At 51.8% G+C, this 19260-nt stretch overlaps 5 protein-coding genes across 5 annotated transcripts; 4 read left to right on the top strand and 1 right to left on the bottom strand.

The window, feature by feature from the left end:
• Positions 1–55: 55 nt before the first annotated feature.
• On the top strand, positions 56–3007 carry PHYSODRAFT_310807 (hypothetical protein; the record flags this gene model as incomplete). Its single annotated transcript, XM_009520503.1, has 1 exon — positions 56–3007. One exon carries the CDS (start codon positions 56–58, stop codon positions 3005–3007), a length of 2952 nt encoding a protein of 983 aa, XP_009518798.1.
• A 193-nt stretch (positions 3008–3200) lies between these two features.
• Positions 3201–3776, bottom strand: PHYSODRAFT_310806 (clathrin adaptor complex-like protein; the record flags this gene model as incomplete). Its single annotated transcript, XM_009520502.1, has 3 exons — positions 3201–3302; positions 3377–3682; positions 3720–3776. The coding sequence occupies 3 exons, from the start codon at positions 3774–3776 to the stop codon at positions 3201–3203; spliced, it is 465 nt and encodes a 154-aa protein (XP_009518797.1).
• A 2875-nt stretch (positions 3777–6651) lies between these two features.
• On the top strand, positions 6652–7637 carry PHYSODRAFT_324709 (hypothetical protein; the record flags this gene model as incomplete). Its single annotated transcript, XM_009520501.1, has 3 exons — positions 6652–6801; positions 6869–7156; positions 7233–7637. 3 exons carry the CDS (start codon positions 6652–6654, stop codon positions 7635–7637), a joined length of 843 nt encoding a protein of 280 aa, XP_009518796.1.
• Positions 7638–11639: 4002 nt separating this feature from the next.
• On the top strand, positions 11640–13391 carry PHYSODRAFT_480338 (hypothetical protein; the record flags this gene model as incomplete). The annotated part of the gene is made up of 1 exon (XM_009520500.1): positions 11640–13391. The coding sequence occupies one exon, from the start codon at positions 11640–11642 to the stop codon at positions 13389–13391; it is 1752 nt and encodes a 583-aa protein (XP_009518795.1).
• Positions 13392–16602: 3211 nt separating this feature from the next.
• Positions 16603–17516, top strand: PHYSODRAFT_484306 (hypothetical protein; the record flags this gene model as incomplete). The annotated part of the gene is made up of 4 exons (XM_009520499.1): positions 16603–16680; positions 16748–17035; positions 17112–17191; positions 17300–17516. The coding sequence occupies 4 exons, from the start codon at positions 16603–16605 to the stop codon at positions 17514–17516; spliced, it is 663 nt and encodes a 220-aa protein (XP_009518794.1).
• Between the last annotated feature and the right edge of the window lie 1744 nt (positions 17517–19260).

The following is a 19260-nucleotide window of genomic DNA, read 5'->3' as shown; positions in this document are numbered from 1 at the left end:
TTTCTATTCGTGGAGAGTAACCACGCGTAACTTCTCACATTGCGAGACTAGAGAAATGGAGCGCAGTGGAGGCAACTTCCGCGGCGGCCGTGGCGGCGGACGCGGCTTCGGGCGTGGACGAGGAGGACGAGGTGGGGGAAGAGGACGAGGTGGAGGTGGAGGCCGAGGACGAGGCGGCGGACGCGGGCGCGGAGGAAGAGACAACTTCGGCTTCCACCAGCGCCGGCACGCAGATGCGGGGTACACGGAGGGGTACGCACCGTACCCTCAACAGCAGCAGCAGCAGGAGCAGTATGGAGGCGAGTATGGAGAGTACCCTCCTCCTCCTCAACCTCCGCAGCAAGGGTACCAGCAGCAAGGGTACCCTCCCCAGCAAGATCAGTATGCGCAGTATCCTCCGCAGCAGGAGCCGCAGTACCAGCAGTACCCCCCTCCTCCTCCACCCCCGGACCAATACCAGCAACAGCAACAGCAGTATCAGGAGCCTCAGCAGTACCAACAGCAGCAGCAACAGGACGGGTATAGCCCCCCGCCGATGGACAGGTACCAGCCTCCTGCGCCCTACCAGCAGCAATATCAGCAGCCCCCTGCTCCCCCTCAGCAGCTCCCTGCTCCCCCTCAGCAGCAGTATCAACAGCCCCAGCAGCAGCAGTTCCAGGAGGAGAGTCCGAGGTACGCGACCAATCCGCCGCTCCCCCCGCAGCCTCCCGCAGACTACGCAGAAGCTGCTCGGACCAGGCAACAGGCTTACGCCCCAGTACAGGCGGAAGATGATGCGTCGGAGGCTCCGCCGTCGCCGTACCACCAACCGACCGAGCCACCAGCGCCGCAGCCGCAACAGTACCAGCAACAAGAGAAGCAGCAGCCTCCGTTGCCACCGCCGATGCCTCAGGACCAGCGGGGGGACTGGAACTACCCGCCACAGCAGCAAACGCAGCAGTGGCAGCAACAGCCTCCGCCCCCGCAGCCAGGACAACAGTGGCCTCAACAGCAGCCAGGACAACAGTGGCCTCAACAGCAGCAAGGACAACAGTGGCCACAGCAGCAGCAAGGACAGCAGTGGCCACAGCAGCAGCAAGGACAGCAGTGGCCACAGCAGCAGCAAGGACAGCAATGGCCACAGCAGAAGCAGCAGCAGCAGCAGCAGCAGTGGCAGCGGGCCCCGCCTCAGCAACAGTTTGGTGGGCCTCAGGGATATCAGCCGCAAGGACAGGGACCTCCCATGAATCAGCGCCATTTCCAGAGAGACCAGAACCCTCGATTCCACGACCGCCGCCAGGACCGACATGAACGGCACCAGAACAAGCCGCACCGACCGCCTCCGCCGTCGTACGTCTGCCACAACTGCAACCAGCCCGGACACTGGAAACAGCACTGCCCGCTGTTTGCGAACGAGAACGATCGCTACGGGTCTCGCCAAGAGCAGCGGTATGGCCCCGGTCAAGATCAGCAGTGGAACTCCGCGCCACCTCCCCCTGGACACAAGCCGCAAGATCCGAGAAGGAACGGAGGATCGTTCGACGGGCAGGGACAGGGTTTCAGTATGAACAATGGACAGCCGCCTCTACCTGACGGACCGGCGCCTCCACTGCCCCCTAATTCGCAGCCACCGCTCCCGTACGACAACTACGAGTCTCAGGCTGAGCAACCAGTGTGGACATGTGAACCGTGCGCGAAAAGCTTTCACATCGCTTCCCAGTACGAAGCGCACAAGGGTACGCACGTCATGTGCCCGGACTGTGAGTTCACCGCGTGCAAACGTGCTGTCGGTGTACACTACCAGACGACTCACGGAGAATACGCTGGTCAAGGATTGAAGGAGATCGATGTGGAAGGCCAGAAGTTTATGGTGCTTGTAGGTAACTCCGCCGAGGATATCGCCAAGTGGCGTGAGGAGCGCCGCAAGAAGTATCTCGCGATGTCCCGTGAGCCGAAGCCACCTAGGCCAGCAATGTCAGCGCCGGTGGCTGGAAAGCGCAAACTCTCAGTGTCATCTGACGAAGACCTGGAAGAAGGAGAGATTGAGGAAGACGAGGAAGTCAAGGCCAAGATTGCTTTCAGAAATGCAGCCATGAATGCGGCGGCTCCCGACCAAGCGCCGCCGGCCAAGAAGCAGCGCAAAGCCATGCTGTGCAAGTGGTTCATGCGTGGTCATTGCCGTTTTGATGAAGCGCATTGCAACAACAGTCATGATCGCTCGGCGTTTGGGTGCCGCGCCATGATGTTCAAGGGGTCGTGCTCCAAGGGTATGTATTGCCCGTTCTCACACGACACAGCAGTGATGTCGGGCCAGCGTGAACGTTCCAAGAAGGCATCGAAGGAGCGAGTCACGGAGCAGCAGTGGCGTGGTGAGCAAAAGTCGCTGCTGCGCAAGTTGTTGGCGAAGGACGTGCGTGTGGAGCAGCGCAAGATGCTGCAGATTGTGCATTTTCTGGTTGCGAACGACTTTCTGCGTTCGTCGGGTGGTGATGTGAGCGCCAAGAAGACGAGCGTGAAGATTGAGGTGCTCAAAAGTGAAGAGGCGAGCGCGGTTGTCACAGCAGAAGCCAGTGATCCCATTGCGCTAGCGTCTGAGGACGTTGTAATGGAGGAGGCTTCCAGCGCAGTCGAAACTGAGCAGGTGAGCTCAGAGGAGCCTGATGTTACTGTGGCCGAGGTCGCGGAGCCCGCCAAGGCTGTGGGAGCGGATGAAAATGTGTTGCCTGTTGTAGAGGCGAGTGCGTGTGAACAGGAATCTCTGGACGTTTCCAAGGCGCCTATTACGGAGGAAAGCGATGTGGTGGCGCCATCAGGCGAGGAGAAGGCAGTGGAGGATGCATCTTCGGATGCTCAGCAGCCTCAGTGTAATGCCCAGTCGGCGATCACTGAGGATGTCGTTGCGTCTGTGCCTGTAAAGGACACGGAGCTGGTTGCTACAACTCCCAGTAGTGGTGAGAAGCCTGCGGAGGAAGTGTTTACAAGCGATACGATAGAAGCTAGTGTGGGCGAGGCCAACGAAGCAAGCTGAAGCAACGCCCTCGCTCGTGACACAGCTGCTCACTTTTGCTTGGGCTGACTCGTTGAATAGACTTCTGGTTAGGAACGAGAGCTCGACGTGTCGTGCAGTGCAAAACGAAGTGATATTATCGGCCTCGGGTGTTGCAGGTATTATCCCACCGACCTTATGGAGGCTGCTAGATAGCAACGCTGAAAGTGCTCCCTTACTCGAGTTTCTCCAGTTCGCGGATACGGTCGAGCATCTCACGCTTGGAGGTCTCTTGCACTTCGCCACCGAGGATATACTCGTCCAGCATAGAGTAGACCTGCAACAAGGTAAGGATGGGTTAACTCGGTAGATATTAGATGGTGTTGTTGCGGCGTCATGTTTGTAGGTCACCTTGTTGAAGTTGAAGACGATGTCGAGCTCGCAGACGTTGGCGAACTGCTGGTCCAGCAGCTCGACGAACAAGTGGATGGTCTCGAGCCCGAGCAGCTCGTTGGCCGCGAGGTCCACGCCCAGGATGAAGAAGAGTCCGGCGTAGCGGCGGTAGATGAGTTTGTAGTTGCGGAACTCGATGAAGTTGGTGTGCTTGGCGTCGCGCGCCACGACGAGGCGGTGGATCTCGGCCTCCAGTCGCGCCTTCTCCTGGTCCTCGGGCGGCGGCACGTACCACTTGGACAACCGCGTCTTGCCCTGGCGGTTCTGCAGCAGGAAGAAGCGGATCTGTCGCGTGGCACACGGGCCAGAGTGAGAATGTGAGCGACAAGGGGGGAAGCAGGACGATGCCTCGCACCATTGCTCTGCTAGTGTTGGGATGATCTCGGACAATGGCACTCGAAGAGGCGCTGGGAGATGAAGGTGAAGGTGAAGGGACGCCCAAATGTAGCCATGCTGAGGAGTTTCAGTCTATTATTTTGTTTTGCTTTGCATATCGTCCGACTGCGAGGTATAGTGAATCGAGTCGAGCTACATGTTGCCTTGGTCCTTGATATTTTCGTTATCCTCCTTCTCCATTTGCTATTCTCGTCATTTTCGATGACCAGTTCTCATGATTGGGGGTGGAGGCAGCAGTGGGGATTCGTTAGGCCGAAGGAAGAATGCTACAGGCTCGGTTTGTTCCGCCAGTTTGCCAGCAGCATTGTTCGATACGCTCAATGCTCAGAAGTAAGTTCGGCCGAACGCTGTTTACTGCTTTGAGCGTGAAGGCAAAATAAAGTTGAAAAAGTGTCATTGGGGACGAAGTCCCCCCTATAATCATGAGACTCCGTTTTATGGAGTTTTTACGTCTCTTATATACACTCCGCTTTACTTTTTACATTAATTCTGCGAATGGGTTAGGGTCACAATTTAGAATCGCTCACACGGGGACAAAAAAATGAAAAAATACCTCGGTTAAACAACATTTGGATGCTTATCGGAAGGTGGTATCGGCACGGATTTTTCTGAGCTGAACCGACATCACTATCTTTAGATGTCATAAAACCAGAGGGTCGAAGTTATGAAACAGCAAATTCGACCGTTAGTAGGGAGGACATCAGAAATAGACTTAAACGCGACATTTTACCCTTATTTGGACCCGCTTAGGACCCTTTATTAAGCCTATTTGCCTTTCAAACCTTATGCTGTCGTAAGAAGGTTGCCCTGCGGCCGTTGGTAAGAAGTCTGCGGCCCTTCGGGATCGCTTGACCAGCGCACAACAGAGAGTCCAAGCATCAACAAGCAGAGCCTCAAGCGATTCATGCCATTTGTACTTAACCATAATGACTGTACCGCGTCGAGTGGGTTGGCTCCACAGTCAATTGGCAGTCCATGTCGATGCTGCCTGGCGAAATACTGCATACAATTAATGGATAGAGTGAGGATTGTCGGTGGGACTGACACATTTTTGCTCATTTGCAGACCTCCGTCATGACGATGGAGAGGATGGGGTTCATGATGCTGAACGCCGCCTCCGTCAGGAACTGCAGCACCACGATGGTGCCGAACTTGCACGAGAAGCCCCGCTTCCGCTGCGGCTTGCAGGGCGACGTGGCGGCAACAGTGGCGCCGTGGCTCTTCCCTGTGGGTGGACGAGATGCTCTTCGAGGTGCTGCATTTTGACTGAGGGTCGCCCTTCTAGTCTGAACCCCATCAGAAAAATATGATCCGATGCGTTGAAGTGCTAGAAGTGCATTGAAATCTGGAATATATTTCTTAGCTTTACAGAAAAAAGCGTGCCTTGTGAGGCTAGCAGCGGCTCTGCAAGCAAGTACCGTACCTCACACAAAGATTACTTTTGGTCTTTCTCATTTGGCACTCAAATTACCGTTAAAAAGCTCTCATTTCCTTCGAAAATGCTTTCTTCCTGTTAATATTAGCAGTTCTATGCGTTTTGATTGGCTAAAATTACATTTCAATTTCAAAAAGATTGCCCCAGGTCTTGAAATGGTAATCTAACTGTTAACCGTTCTTTCTGTGAGGTACGGTAGTCGTCATCTACGTGTAGCACCGTTCTGCCAGCAACAGCCATGGCATCGTCACCTCCAATTTCATCCTCAGTTTCGGGCTCGGTCTTAAAGTGTGAGGGTGCTGGTTCCCCCCTTGGTGACAGTAAATGAGCTTCCTCGTCCACAGGCTTGCTCGATTTCTTGCCGGCGGGTAGCGACACGGCAATAACAACACCGACGAGATAAATGCACGAAGCGATCACAAACGGGAGCGCTGGCGACCAAACTGACTTTCGAGTCATAGCAGCGTACAAGACGGGGAAAACGACGGGTCCAATCGCTTCGAAAACCGATCGAGCTCCGTAGATCGCGCCTTGCAGGCGACCTTGCTCCTGTAGCAAACCTAGATAGTTAGATAATGAATGACTTCACAAGGAGAAGTGCAGCGTACCTCTTCCGAACAGTTAATTGATTCCAGCGCAGAAATGGCTAGGAAGGCCAACTCGCCGAAACAAGAAGGTATACACAGAAAGAACACCACCCACTTGTACGGGTACACTGCCGTCCCCGCAATCCCGCACGTCCTCACTAAGCAGCTCACTAAACCTGTGATGATCATGCCTCTTTCTCCCATGAAACTCACTAGAGTGAACCTGTTCAAGCTTGTCCGAGCATGACTAGAACGCCTCCAACCAGCATCAGATTGCCAAAATCATTCACGTCGTACCCCACAACAGTCTGCAGAGCAGTACAGAATCACTCAGTTGGATGACACAGAAAGTCGGACTATGCATACTGTTGAAAGGACTTACATTGAGGTAAAATGGCTGCATCTGGAAAATTCCTTCGGAAACGAAGCTCGTTAAATGGGTTTGGGTACGTATCTACGTTTCAGCTCGGTTTCCCCTATGTACTAACAGCCATATTGATCTTGACCCAGAACTGCTGGAGTTATGGGCGCTGCGGTCGCGACATTGTGTCCCCCGAGAACCGCGCAGCAGCATTTGGCATTCTTTTTGCGAGCTTGTCTTCAGGGTTTTCTTTTGAGTGCTTTCGCAGCCCCATTCTTCTCTCGAGTTCGTACTTGCTGCTCGGTTTATGACTGTATTGCTGACTGTTCGTTTCTAACGCGGATGATTTTTATTTATGTAGGAGCAAGTTCTGCAGATTGCCGCTTGTATTTTCGTGATCCGGGTGTTTTGGGCAGTATGCATTCTGCCCGAAACGGTACCGAAGCATTCGCGTATGACCAAGACGCATTGGGTGATGGAGAGTCCTATCAGCTCTCTGTCCATCCTTTTCCGCAATAAATTGTTCATGCGGCTGACGTGCTTGATCGTGATCACGAGTTTCATCAGGAACGGGATTTTCCAGATCCAGTCCTTTTCCCTGAATGTACGTCCCCAACAATATAAACGCAATTGCGAGCTGGTCTAACGCAGCCCATGATGGTGGATTTCAGACAATTGTGGGATTCGATGTGAAAGACTTTGCCAACTTGATGCTACTCGGAGGCGTCTTAGCACTGCTAGGACAGGGGCTACTGGTGAAGGCGCTGGTGGGCTGCTTCAAGGAGAAAGGCGTGATCATCATCGCGCTGATCGCCAGTCTGATGAAGACGGGCGGCTTTGCCGGTGCCGCGTTTTACCCGCACAAATGGGTCGTATTCCTGTCGTTCATCCCTGGTTGCATCGGAGACCTCACCTTCCCCGCCATATCGGCTCTCAAGTCAATGAACGTCTCGGAGAAGGTATGTTTTAGCATCTATTCACCTGAACAAGCTAAAACATTGACGGGGTTATCATAATTTGACTCTGAATCTGCAGGAACAAGGACGTCTTCAAGGCGCAATCTATGGCGCTCGATCAGTTTTTGACGCAATCGGCCCCATCGTCTTCTCCTCGCTGTACGCTGCGATGACCCGGCAGTCCCTTCTGTCCGAAGCTCTCCCGTACATCGTTGCCTCGTGCGTCTACGTCGTCGGGATCGCAGTGGCTGTCTCGCTACCCGTGAGCAAGACGCCCCCGTCGCGGAGTGAAGTCGCTGTTGAACCTGCTCCTTTGCCGCCACCCGTGTCGGACGAAACTCCGGCTTTGGCTTCCGTGTACTTCGAGACTGACAAGGATGAAGTGGAAAAGGGCGACAGAGTGGAGTATGCCACTAGCTCCATGCTGGATGACGACCAATTGCTCTCTGAGCCTTCGCTAGGAGCGAACTCCTCTGAAGTGTAAAAGTGCACATTAGATGCATATCGATACTAAAACACACGATAGAGCTACGTTTAAAACCCCTTTTGTCATCTTCAACTTTTTTCTGGTCGTAGTGATCGGTTTTCACAGGTTTTGGTATCACGTTTTCATTCCCAGTGAAGTATCCGACCGAGATGGACAGCACCACCGCCGCCGCTGACACCTCCGCGCCCCGCATGCCGCAGCGTAAGCGTGGTGCCCCGTGCACTGTGGCCGCGATCGTGGGTCTCCAGCTTCTCACCGCCGGTGCATTTGGCATCATGAGCCCCATCCTGTCAATCCTCATGACGGAGGTCTCTCCTGCAGCATTCTCCAATGCGCTGTAGCGCCGTAAAATATCTCTTAACTGAATGCACTGTAGTACTTTGCCAGACTACACAGAGATGGAGCGCCCATTGACTGTGGGGCCAATCCTCACGACGAGGTATTGTTGTTGTTGTTAAAGGAAATATTCACAATTGTTGGCTCTTGAACTAGGGCTCCGCGAAGGCTGGGATAGGAGAATTTTGGTATAAACCTGTCGTTTTTTAATTATTTTTAATTATTTTTCTTACTAGCTACGGTCATCTCCTGCGCCTGCTTCGCAGCCGCAGCATCTGTCCGGATTTTTTCTTAAAAGCTGTAGATGCAAGGTATCAACCGGCAATGCTTTACGAAATTAAAAATGCAAATCTTGGTTGAGATCTGTTTTGCAGCTTGTAGAAAATGCAAACTAGTGCTATTGTACAGTCCAAGCGTTCTCTTTACCCTGCTCAATATATGCACTGATTCATACCGGTGTCGTCGGTAGCACACCGGTTCAATCTGCCCACGCATATAAACCTTTTGGAGGGCCCAGTGCGGCACCAGAGCCGTACCGGTTTCAAGAAATATACCAGTTAGATGTCAAGAGGGGTCATCGTTTGACTTGACGTACCACGGATAAAATCCTATTTGGTCTGCGATAGCAGCACTAACGTTGCTTCCTATCCCAGTAATATAAATATCATTTATGAGAACGAAGTATTACCGATGTATTTACAATATTAAGCCTCTGACCGGGGAGATATTCCCAGTATTAAAATACTGGGAATATTAAAATATCACCGATTTCGGGGTTAAAGGGCCCGGGGGGCCCTTCAACTTCAAAAGTCGTGATATGAAAGAGCCCCGAATCGGGCTCCCCTCGCATAGGTACGACAACGAGGAGCCCGCCTTCCTGCAGGGCTCCCCGCTTGGGCTCTTCGATGCTGTCGTTGTAGTTTGGCGGGCTCTTGACGCGCTGTCCTGATTAGTTTACGCTATCTAGGTTTATTCCTTGGGACCCGGTTGAGCTAGATCCGGGAAAATCCTCCAGAAGATCGCGATCCTCGATGCCCTTCGCGCTCGAGCGTAGCTGCGCCATGCTCATGTGACCTGCACTGAAGAGATAGGAGCGAAGAACGTGGCGGCGACAATGTACAGCATGCTTCCTAAAGTCGAAGTTTGGACCTGAAGACCGCACACTACAGCCAATCGGTAGTAAGATATATTACTGGGATAGGAAGCAACGTTAGTGCTGCTATCGCAGACCAAATAGGATTATATCGTGGTACGTCAAGTCAAAATATTGACACCCAACTGGCACATTTCCAGAAACCGGTATGACCCCGGTGCCGCACTGGGCCCTCCAAAAGGTTTATATGCGTGGACAGTTTGAAACGGTATGGGTCAGTAGCATATACTGAACCGGATGGAGTGATGTAAGGTGAATGATTGAATTGAACGGACTACTACAGGACTGTAGCATATTTCTCTACGAGCTAGATCTCGAGCGAGGTTCGTTTCATTACTGTGTATAATTACTGCCTAGTCGTATCTTGCATCTTCGCCGTTGAGGTGAATGACCGGGCAGATGCTGCGGCTGTGAAGCAGGCGCAGGAGATGACTGTGGATCGTAAAAAAAAGTAATAAAGGAGTTATCCCAAAAGCCTCCTATCCCAGCCTTCGCGGAGCCCTAGTTAACCTGTAGGGGGGGGGCTCTTAACGAGGGCTCTCACAGTTTTGAAGGGCTCCTTTCACTTAACCTATTTAACACACGAGCCCAGAACTTTTTGATTGGCCAAAATTTAGCTCCAAGTTCAGCTGCAAAAGAACTTTGAAAACACGGCTGCTGCTACCTTGAAGTTGGGGACAAAAATAGGACGAAACGACGCAGTGCACGTTATTGTAATCGCCTCAAGGTCAAGGTCCAGACTCTTGGAGGAATAGGATAGCTCTGGTAGGAATAAAAGGATGGAGACAGGACGAGGCACTTCGAGCCCCTCCTCTGCTGACTCGAGTGCTCTGCCGCCTATCTCTGCTGCTCCTCCAGCGCGTCTCCCTTCAGCCAAATCCCACCGACCTCCCAGCAAGCAGTGCCTTCGAGGTGGCAGCATGAACTCTTCAAGGCCAAGCAGTCCGCCAGCGAGTGTTGAAGACGAATTATTGCCCGAAGCGACGCAGTGCAGACGGAGACTGTGATAGAGCCAACTGGCAATGGAGACGCGCTGTCCGTCTCCCAGCAGGAGAAGATGCAGGTCTTCGCGACGTCTCCCGACCTCGAATTGCTCTGCAGGGAGAACGGTATCACAGCCGCTCAATTTGCGCGGAATAGCGAGGCAGTGACGAGTTTGGACTTGTTTCTGGGCTTTTGGACGTCCATGAGGAGCGTCGCGTACTTCCCAGCGCTGAGGGAGCTCTCGGTCATCAACCAGCCGACGATCTGCGAACTCGATGGCGTCAGCAACTGCATCAACCTGGAGAAATTGTGCATTACCGAGTGTGGGCTCACAAAGATCGCTAACCTGGGGAACTGTACCAAGCTGAAACAGCTAAATCTGAGCTCGAACAAGATCCGACGACTTGAAAACTTGGACGCGCTGGTGAAGTTGGAGAAGTTGTGGGTGAACCTGAACCAATTGGAAAGGCTTGACGGACTCTGGAGACTCACGAAGTTGACGCAGCTCTGGGCGTGTCGTAACCGTATTGACCGCATTGACACGGCGCTCAATGGCTGCGTGAATCTCACGGAACTGAACTTGGCGGACAACCGGCTGTCGAGCTTTAAAGGACTGTTGTCCCTCATGAACTTGGACCAACTTGCTGTTCTCGTGTTGAGCGACCCTCACTTTGGTGACAATCCCGTGTGTAGGCTGTGTAATTACCAAACGTATTTGATGTGCCAACTTCCCCGTTTGAGTTTCCTGGATACCGTGGAGCTGTCTGCGCGCAACAAACAAATAGCGGAGGCCACAATGATCAAGAAGAAAATGTACTACATATAACATGCGGATTAAGGCGATAAAGCGCGATGTGCACAGAAGGATTCGCCATGCCGAGACGATCCGCAACCAGGCTGAGCATCACATGGAAACGAGCGTGTCGGCTCTGGTGCGACATAAGAAGGAAATTGAGAGGTTTTTGGTCGAGAACAGCGCTAGAAAGGATGAAATCACTGCAAAAGTGTCCCAAGATATGATCACTGCGTTGGAGAAGAAGCTGGAGTGTGTGAGCTCGTGTCTGCAGGACCGCTACAGTGGAGTGTATCGCATGAATCAAGACTTTGAGTGGTTAAGGACAAGTTTGACGTATACTTCCTGAGATGAGCATTGCGCGTCTAATGCTCTGGAGACCGGCGGCAGTTAACTGTCGGACGCGTGGTTCGGCCGAACAAAAAGGCCCAAGGTCAACGTAAGTAGTCGAGTCGGGCACATCAATCGTTCAGCTTTTTTTCTGATCGTTATGTATTTACCAACGAGCACTGCTCCGCACCTTCCTGACCACCAGCTACACCACCGCTAAGTAGCACCAGGTGCGAAGGAGGAGTCACCGCACGCAGCAACAACAACAAGGGTTTTCATTCGAAAGAATCATGCCCACCTCGCCATAGTGACACGCCGTCATCACATTGTCATTTCCGCTTAGGTACGATTGTGAGTTCTCTCCCTTTCTTCTTCATTCCAGAATCCGCCGCCTCGAGGGAAGATGGTGACGCTCTTCTGTGCGATCGTTGGTGCGGCGGGAAGCGCGTTCCCTGTGGACATTGACGAGAAAAAGTCCGTGGGCCACTTGAAGGACGCGATCAAGGCGAAGAAGCCAAACAAGTTGAAGGACATCGATGCAGGTGACCTGCAGCTCTTCCTGGCGAAGAAGGCAGACGGCGGATGGCTCCCAGACGACGATGACCTGGACAGGATGCTGCAGAACAATGTTGACACCTCGAAGATGGAGAAGTTGCGCGCGTCGCGGAATTTGGAGGAACTGTTTGGGACTGGCGCTTCGCTTGGAAAGAACGTGGTGCACGTGCTGGTGGTTGTTCCAAAGCCAAAGCAAGCGATCTCGGCTTCAATTGTCTCCCAAGATGGTGTCTTTGATCCCTGCAGTGATCCGTTCTTCGCACAATTCCCCACGGTTGAGCAAGTAGGCGATTGGCTCGAATTTTCGTCGTTGCTGCCGTTAACAAAACGTCAGAAGCTCTACATTCGCTCGTCGTACAGAGTGATCGCCGACCAAGCACTGCTGAATCCAGATCGGACCATGGTCAAGTATGCTGTCGTCACGGGCACGCCTGGGATAGGCAAGTCGGTGTTCGTCTACTACATGATGTGGAGGTTGATCAAGGAGAAGAAACGCGTGCTGTTTTTCGACAGCGAGGGGAATTTCTACTTTGATGGAACGAATATGCTCACGTGCAAGGTACTGCCCGACAAGTCCAACCGACAGTTCTGGTCGAGTGATTTGTGGTGCCTTGTGGATTCGTTGGATCCAACGAGTATTGCTGGACTTCCCTATCGCATATGCTCCATTCTTCTCGCAAGCACACCGCGGCGGGATTGCATTGGAGAATTTAAGAAGCTGGCCCCCACTCCAGATGTATTCTACATGCCACTGTGGACCAAGGAAGAACTCGCGATAACTGCTCCCCTCTATCCACATGCAGCATCTGTGTGGCGAAATCGCTCAGACTGCTTGGGTGGTGTGCCTCGTCTTGTGTTGCAAGACATTGGAACTGACCCGCAAGTGTTGCTGGAGACCGCATGCAATAGTTGCTCTCTTGATGAGTGCAAGACGTTGGTGTCCATCAACTCGGAGATTAATTCGAGGACCCAGATGGCTCAGACTCTGATTCACATCCGCAGCCAAGAGCCATATACAGAGTACCAAGTTGTGTATGCGTCGGAATTGGCGATGAAAGTGATTGCTCGGACGAAGCTGATATCGAATCGCGCGAACATGGAAAGTTTTCTCAGCGCATGCAACGGGAACCCGCTGGCTCAATCGATGTGCGGATACATCTTGGAGCCTCACTGTCTGCGACTATTGCATGAGGGTGGGAGTTTTGAGTATCGAGAACTGTTGTCAGGCGCCATGCAGCGCCAACGCAAAAGAGGCCGCCGAGATATTGTTGAAACAGAAATTACAATCCCATCGTCATCGAAACCTTCTCAAATTGTGGAGCAGGTGGAAGCTGGTCAAGTTGCGAATCAGCTTTACGTGCCTCGGACATCGAATTATGTCGCTATTGATGCATGGATGCCGCAGTTCGGTGGATTCCAAGTCACTGTGGGAAAGACTCATGATATCAAGGCCGGCGCGGCAGATGATTTGGCGAAGTTGGGTCCGGATGGCAACCAACTCTTCTTTTTGCTTCCACCGCTGTACTACAAGTCTTTCACCAAGAAAGGCAAGGAGATTCGGCAGTTTGCAATTCTTGTTCCGTATCCCGAAGAGATTTAATGGCGCCGTACAAACGCGGTGAGTGCGAAATGGGAGGAGAGAAAACTGTGGTGCTAAGACAAGCTTGAAACTCGTGAGTAATTCGAGAAATCAACATATTACGTCTTCAATACTGCCATATCGGCGACCACTACCGACAGCTACTGCTACCATCACTTCAGCGGCGGATATACACTTTTTCCGACATCTTGTCTTCTGGCTGTCTTCCTCGCGTGCACTGACTTGAATCGCTTCGTCAGATACTGAATGCTACTTGTGCTTAGTGGCGCTTGAGCATCCTGTCCGTCTCGTTGGCTGCGGGCGACTCGCAGTTCGGGGGACTGTCGAGCCACTTGCGCTTCCGCCGCGGCCTCTACTCTGGTCCAATCGGCACCTGCTTGTCGTCGCTCTATGTTACATGATGATGCTCTGTGTTAGGACTTCTGGTGTCATGAGTGCCGCGCCGCGGTCACCGATGTCATCTCTCCAACTCATCGTGCAGCAGCGTTTGGAGTTCTGGCCGCTAGCGTAGCGATTGGGTATTGCGCAAGCGCATTTATCGCCCCGTTCTTCTCTCGAGTGAGTGCTTCCCACTCGCTTCATAACATTCCGATACCTGATAAACTGATATTCGTGCTATATCTTACGAACCAGGAACATATTTTGCAGATTGCTGTTGCTCTGTTCGCGATGCGCGTTTTCTGGGCGCTGCTGATCCTGCCCGAAACCTTATGGGTTGCGGCGAGTCCGATCCGCTCATTCTCGATCCTTTTCCGGAACAAGTTGTTCATACTCTGATCGCGTTAACGAGCTTCGTTTCCGAAGGAATTTTCCAGATGCAGCCATTTTACCTCAATGTAAGTCCTTTCAACAGTATGCATAGTCCGACTTTCTGTGTCATCCAACTGAGTGATTCTGTACTGCTCTGCAGACTGTTGTGGGGTACGACGTGAATGATTTTGGCAATCTGATGCTGGTTGGAGGCGTTCTAGTCATGCTCGGACAAGCTTGAACAGGTTCACTCTAGTGAGTTTCATGGGAGAAAGAGGCATGATCATCACAGGTTTAGTGAGCTGCTTAGTGAGGACGTGCGGGATTGCGGGGACGGCAGTGTACCCGTACAAGTGGGTGGTGTTCTTTCTGTGTATACCTTCTTGTTTCGGCGAGTTGGCCTTCCTAGCCATTTCTGCGCTGGAATCAATTAACTGTTCGGAAGAGGTACGCTGCACTTCTCCTTGTGAAGTCATTCATTATCTAACTATCTAGGTTTGCTACAGGAGCAAGGTCGCCTGCAAGGCGCGATCTACGGAGCTCGATCGATTTTCGAAGCGATTGGACCCGTCGTTTTCCCCGTCTTGTACGCTGCTATGACTCGAAAGTCAGTTTGGTCGCCAGCGCTCCCGTTTGTGATCGCTTCGTGCATTTATCTCGTCGGTGTTGTTATTGCCGTGTCGCTACCCGCCGGCAAGAAATCGAGCAAGCCTGTGGACGAGGAAGCTCATTTACTGTCACCAAGGGGGAACCAGCACCCTCACACTTTAAGACCGAGCCCGAAACTGAGGATGAAATTGGAGGTGACGATGCCATGGCTGTTGCTGGCAGAACGGTGCTACACGTAGATGACGACTACCGTACCTCACAGAAAGAACGGTTAACAGTTAGATTACCATTTCAAGACCTGGGGCAATCTTTTTGAAATTGAAATGTAATTTTAGCCAATCAAAACGCATATAACTGCTAAATATTAACAGGAAAGCATTTTCGAAGGAAATGAGAGCTTTTTAACGGTAATTTGAGTGCCAAATGAGAAAGACCAAAAATAATCTTTGTGTGAGGTACGGTACTTGCTTGCAGAGCCGTTGCTAGCCTCACAAGGCACGCTTTTTTCTGTAAAGCTAAGAAATATATTCCAGATTTCAATGCACTTCTAGCACTTCAACGCATCTGATCATATTTTTCCGATGGGGTTCAGACTAGAAGGGCGACCCTCAGTCAAAATGCAGCACCTCGAAGAGCATCTCGTCCACCCACAGGGAAGAGCCACGGCGCCACTGTTGCCGCCACGTCGCCCTGCAAGCTGCAGCGGAAGCGGGGCTTCTCGTGCAAGTTCGGCACCATCGTGGTGCTGCAGTTCCTGACGGAGGCGGCGTTCAGCATCATGAACCCCATCCTCTCCATCGTCATGACGGAGGTCTGCAAATGAGCAAAAATGTGTCAGTCCCATCGACAATCCTCACTCTATCCATTAATTGTATGCAGTATTTCGCCAGGCAGCATCGACATGGACTGCCAATTGACTGTGGAGCCAACCCACTCGACGCGGTACAGTCATTATGGTTAAGTACAAATGGCATGAATCATTTCGTGCTAATAATTGTTGCAATTGTTGCTAAAAAGGCGTGCACTGAAGGGTCAAGACAAGCGGCTTGGTTGTCGAGGAATGAATCAATACTATTGGTTTTGGAGTCGGTGAAGAATGTGGGGTGAACTTGACGCTATTGTTTGTGTCAGCCTCTTCTCGTCGCTAGGCTGTGTATTCATTTTTTTCCTGGCACCGATGCTAGGCCAAGCGTCAGACGTCTACGGACGCAAGGTTCGTCAGTTTGTGGGTCATTGGGAAATAATTTTGTGGCTTAGTAAATGTGAATGTATGTTTGTTATTGCTATTAGCCGTTTTTGGTGCTAAACCAGCTCGCAAGGGTTGGTACGCCATTCTCCATCATGTATTTCATGCAGCCACACGGATCCATCACGCCGTACCTTGTACTAGGCTAATCGACTATGGGTTTGGGTACGTATCTACGTTTCAGCTCGGTTTCCCCTATGTACTAACAGCCATATTGATCTTGACCCAGAACTGCTGGAGTTATGGGCGCTGCGGTCGCGACATTGTGTCCCCCGAGAACCGCGCAGCAGCAATTGGCATTCTTTTTGCGAGCTTGTCTTCAGGGTTTTCTTTTGAGTGCTTTCGCAGCCCCATTCTTCTCTCGAGTTCGTACTTGCTGCTCGGTTTATGACTGTATTGCTGACTGTTCGTTTCTAACGCGGATGATTTTTATTTATGTAGGAGCAAGTTCTGCAGATTGCCGCTTGTATTTTCGTGATCCGGGTGTTTTGGGCAGTATGCATTCTGCCCGAAACGGTACCGAAGCATTCGCGTATGACCAAGACGCATTGGGTGATGGAGAGTCCTATCAGCTCTCTGTCCATCCTTTTCCGCAATAAATTGTTCATGCGGCTGACGTGCTTGATCGTGATCACGAGTTTCATCAGGAACGGGATTTTCCAGATCCAGTCCTTTTTCCTGAATGTACGTCCCCAACAATATAAACGCAATTGCGAGCTGGTCTAACGCAGCCCATGATGGTGGATTTCAGACAATTGTGGGATTCGATGTGAAAGACTTTGCCAACTTGATGCTACTCGGAGGCGTCTTAGCACTGCTAGGACAGGGGCTACTGGTGAAGGCGCTGGTGGGCTGCTTCAAGGAGAAAGGCGTGATCATCATCGCGCTGATCGCCAGTCTGATGAAGACGGGCGGCTTTGCCGGTGCCGCGTTTTACCCGCACAAATGGGTCGTATTCCTGTCGTTCATCCCTGGTTGCATCGGAGACCTCACCTTCCCCGCCATATCGGCTCTCAAGTCAATGAACGTCTCGGAGAAGGTATGTTTTAGCATCTATTCACCTGAACAAGCTAAAACATTGACGGGGTTATCATAATTTGACTCTGAATCTGCAGGAACAAGGACGTCTTCAAGGCGCAATCTATGGCGCTCGATCAGTTTTTGACGCAATCGGCCCCATCGTCTTCTCCTCGCTGTACGCTGCGATGACCCGGCAGTCCCTTCTGTCCGAAGCTCTCCCGTACATCGTTGCCTCGTGCGTCTACGTCGTCGGGATCGCAGTGGCTGTCTCGCTACCCGTGAGCAAGACGCCCCCGTCGCGGAGTGAAGTCGCTGTTGAACCTGCTCCTTTGCCGCCACCCGTGTCGGACGAAACTCCGGCTTTGGCTTCCGTGTACTTCGAGACTGACAAGGATGAAGTGGAAAAGGGCGACAGAGTGGAGTATGCCACTAGCTCCATGCTGGATGACGACCAATTGCTCTCTGAGCCTTCGCTAGGAGCGAACTCCTCTGAAGTGTAAAAGTGCACATTAGATGCATATCGATACTAAAACACACGATAGAGCTACGTTTAAAACCCCTTTTGTCATCTTCAACTTTTTTCTGGTCGTAGTGATCGGTTTTCACAGGTTTTGGTATCACGTTTTCATTCCCAGTGAAGTATCCGACCGAGATGGACAGCACCACCGCCGCCGCTGACACCTCCGCGCCCCGCATGCCGCAGCGTAAGCGTGGTGCCCCGTGCACTGTGGCCGCGATCGTGGGTCTCCAGCTTTTCACCGCCGGTGCATTTGGCATCATGAGCCCCATCCTGTCAATCCTCATGACGGAGGTCTCTCCTGCAGCATTCTCCAATGCGCTGTAGCGCCGTAAAATATCTCTTAACTGAATGCACTGTAGTACTTTGCCAGACTACACAGAGATGGAGCGCCCATTGACTGTGGGGCCAATCCTCACGACGAGGTATTGTTGTTGTTGTTAAAGGAAATATTCACAATTGTTGGCTCTTGAACTAGGGCTCCGCGAAGGCTGGGATAGGAGAATTTTGGTATAAACCTGTCGTTTTTTAATTTTTTTTAATTATTTTTCTTACTAGCTACGGTCATCTCCTGCGCCTGCTTCGCAGCCGCAGCATCTGTCCGGATTTTTTCTTAAAAGCTGTAGATGCAAGGTATCAACCGGCAATGCTTTACGAAATTAAAAATGCAAATCTTGGTTGAGATCTGTTTTGCAGCTTGTAGAAAATGCAAACTAGTGCTATTGTACAGTCCAAGCGTTCTCTTTACCCTGCTCAATATATGCACTGATTCATACCGGTGTCGTCGGTAGCACACCGGTTCAATCTGCCCACGCATATAAACCTTTTGGAGGGCCCAGTGCGGCACCAGAGCCGTACCGGTTTCAAGAAATATACCAGTTAGATGTCAAGAGGGGTCATCGTTTGACTTGACGTACCACGGATAAAATCCTATTTGGTCTGCGATAGCAGCACTAACGTTGCTTCCTATCCCAGTAATATAAATATCATTTATGAGAACGAAGTATTACCGATGTATTTACAATATTAAGCCTCTGACCGGGGAGATATTCCCAGTATTAAAATACTGGGAATATTAAAATATCACCGATTTCGGGGTTAAAGGGCCCGGGGGGCCCTTCAACTTCAAAAGTCGTGATATGAAAGAGCCCCGAATCGGGCTCCCCTCGCATAGGTACGACAACGAGGAGCCCGCCTTCCTGCAGGGCTCCCCGCTTGGGCTCTTCGATGCTGTCGTTGTAGTTTGGCGGGCTCTTGACGCGCTGTCCTGATTAGTTTACGCTATCTAGGTTTATTCCTTGGGACCGGGGGGGGGGCTCTTAACGAGGGCTCTCACAGTTTTGAAGGGCTCCTTTCACTTAACCTATTTAACACACGAGCCCAGAACTTTTTGATTGGCCAAAATTTAGCTCCAAGTTCAGCTGCAAAAGAACTTTGAAAACACGGCTGCTGCTACCTTGAAGTTGGGGACAAAAATAGGACGAAACGACGCAGTGGACGTTATTGTAATCGCCTCAAGGTCAAGGTCCAGACTCTTGGAGGAATAGGATAGCTCTGGTAGGAATAAAAGGATGGAGACAGGACGAGGCACTTCGAGCCCCTCCTCTGCTGACTCGAGTGCTCTGCCGCCTATCTCTGCTGCTCCTCCAGCGCGTCTCCCTTCAGCCAAATCCCACCGACCTCCCAGCAAGCAGTGCCTTCGAGGTGGCAGCATGAACTCTTCAAGG

Source organism: Phytophthora sojae (genome assembly GCF_000149755.1).
Source record: "Phytophthora sojae unplaced genomic scaffold PHYSOscaffold_2, whole genome shotgun sequence".
NCBI lineage: Eukaryota > Oomycota > Peronosporomycetes > Peronosporales > Peronosporaceae > Phytophthora > Phytophthora sojae.
This window is presented reverse-complemented; position numbering and strand designations above follow the sequence as displayed.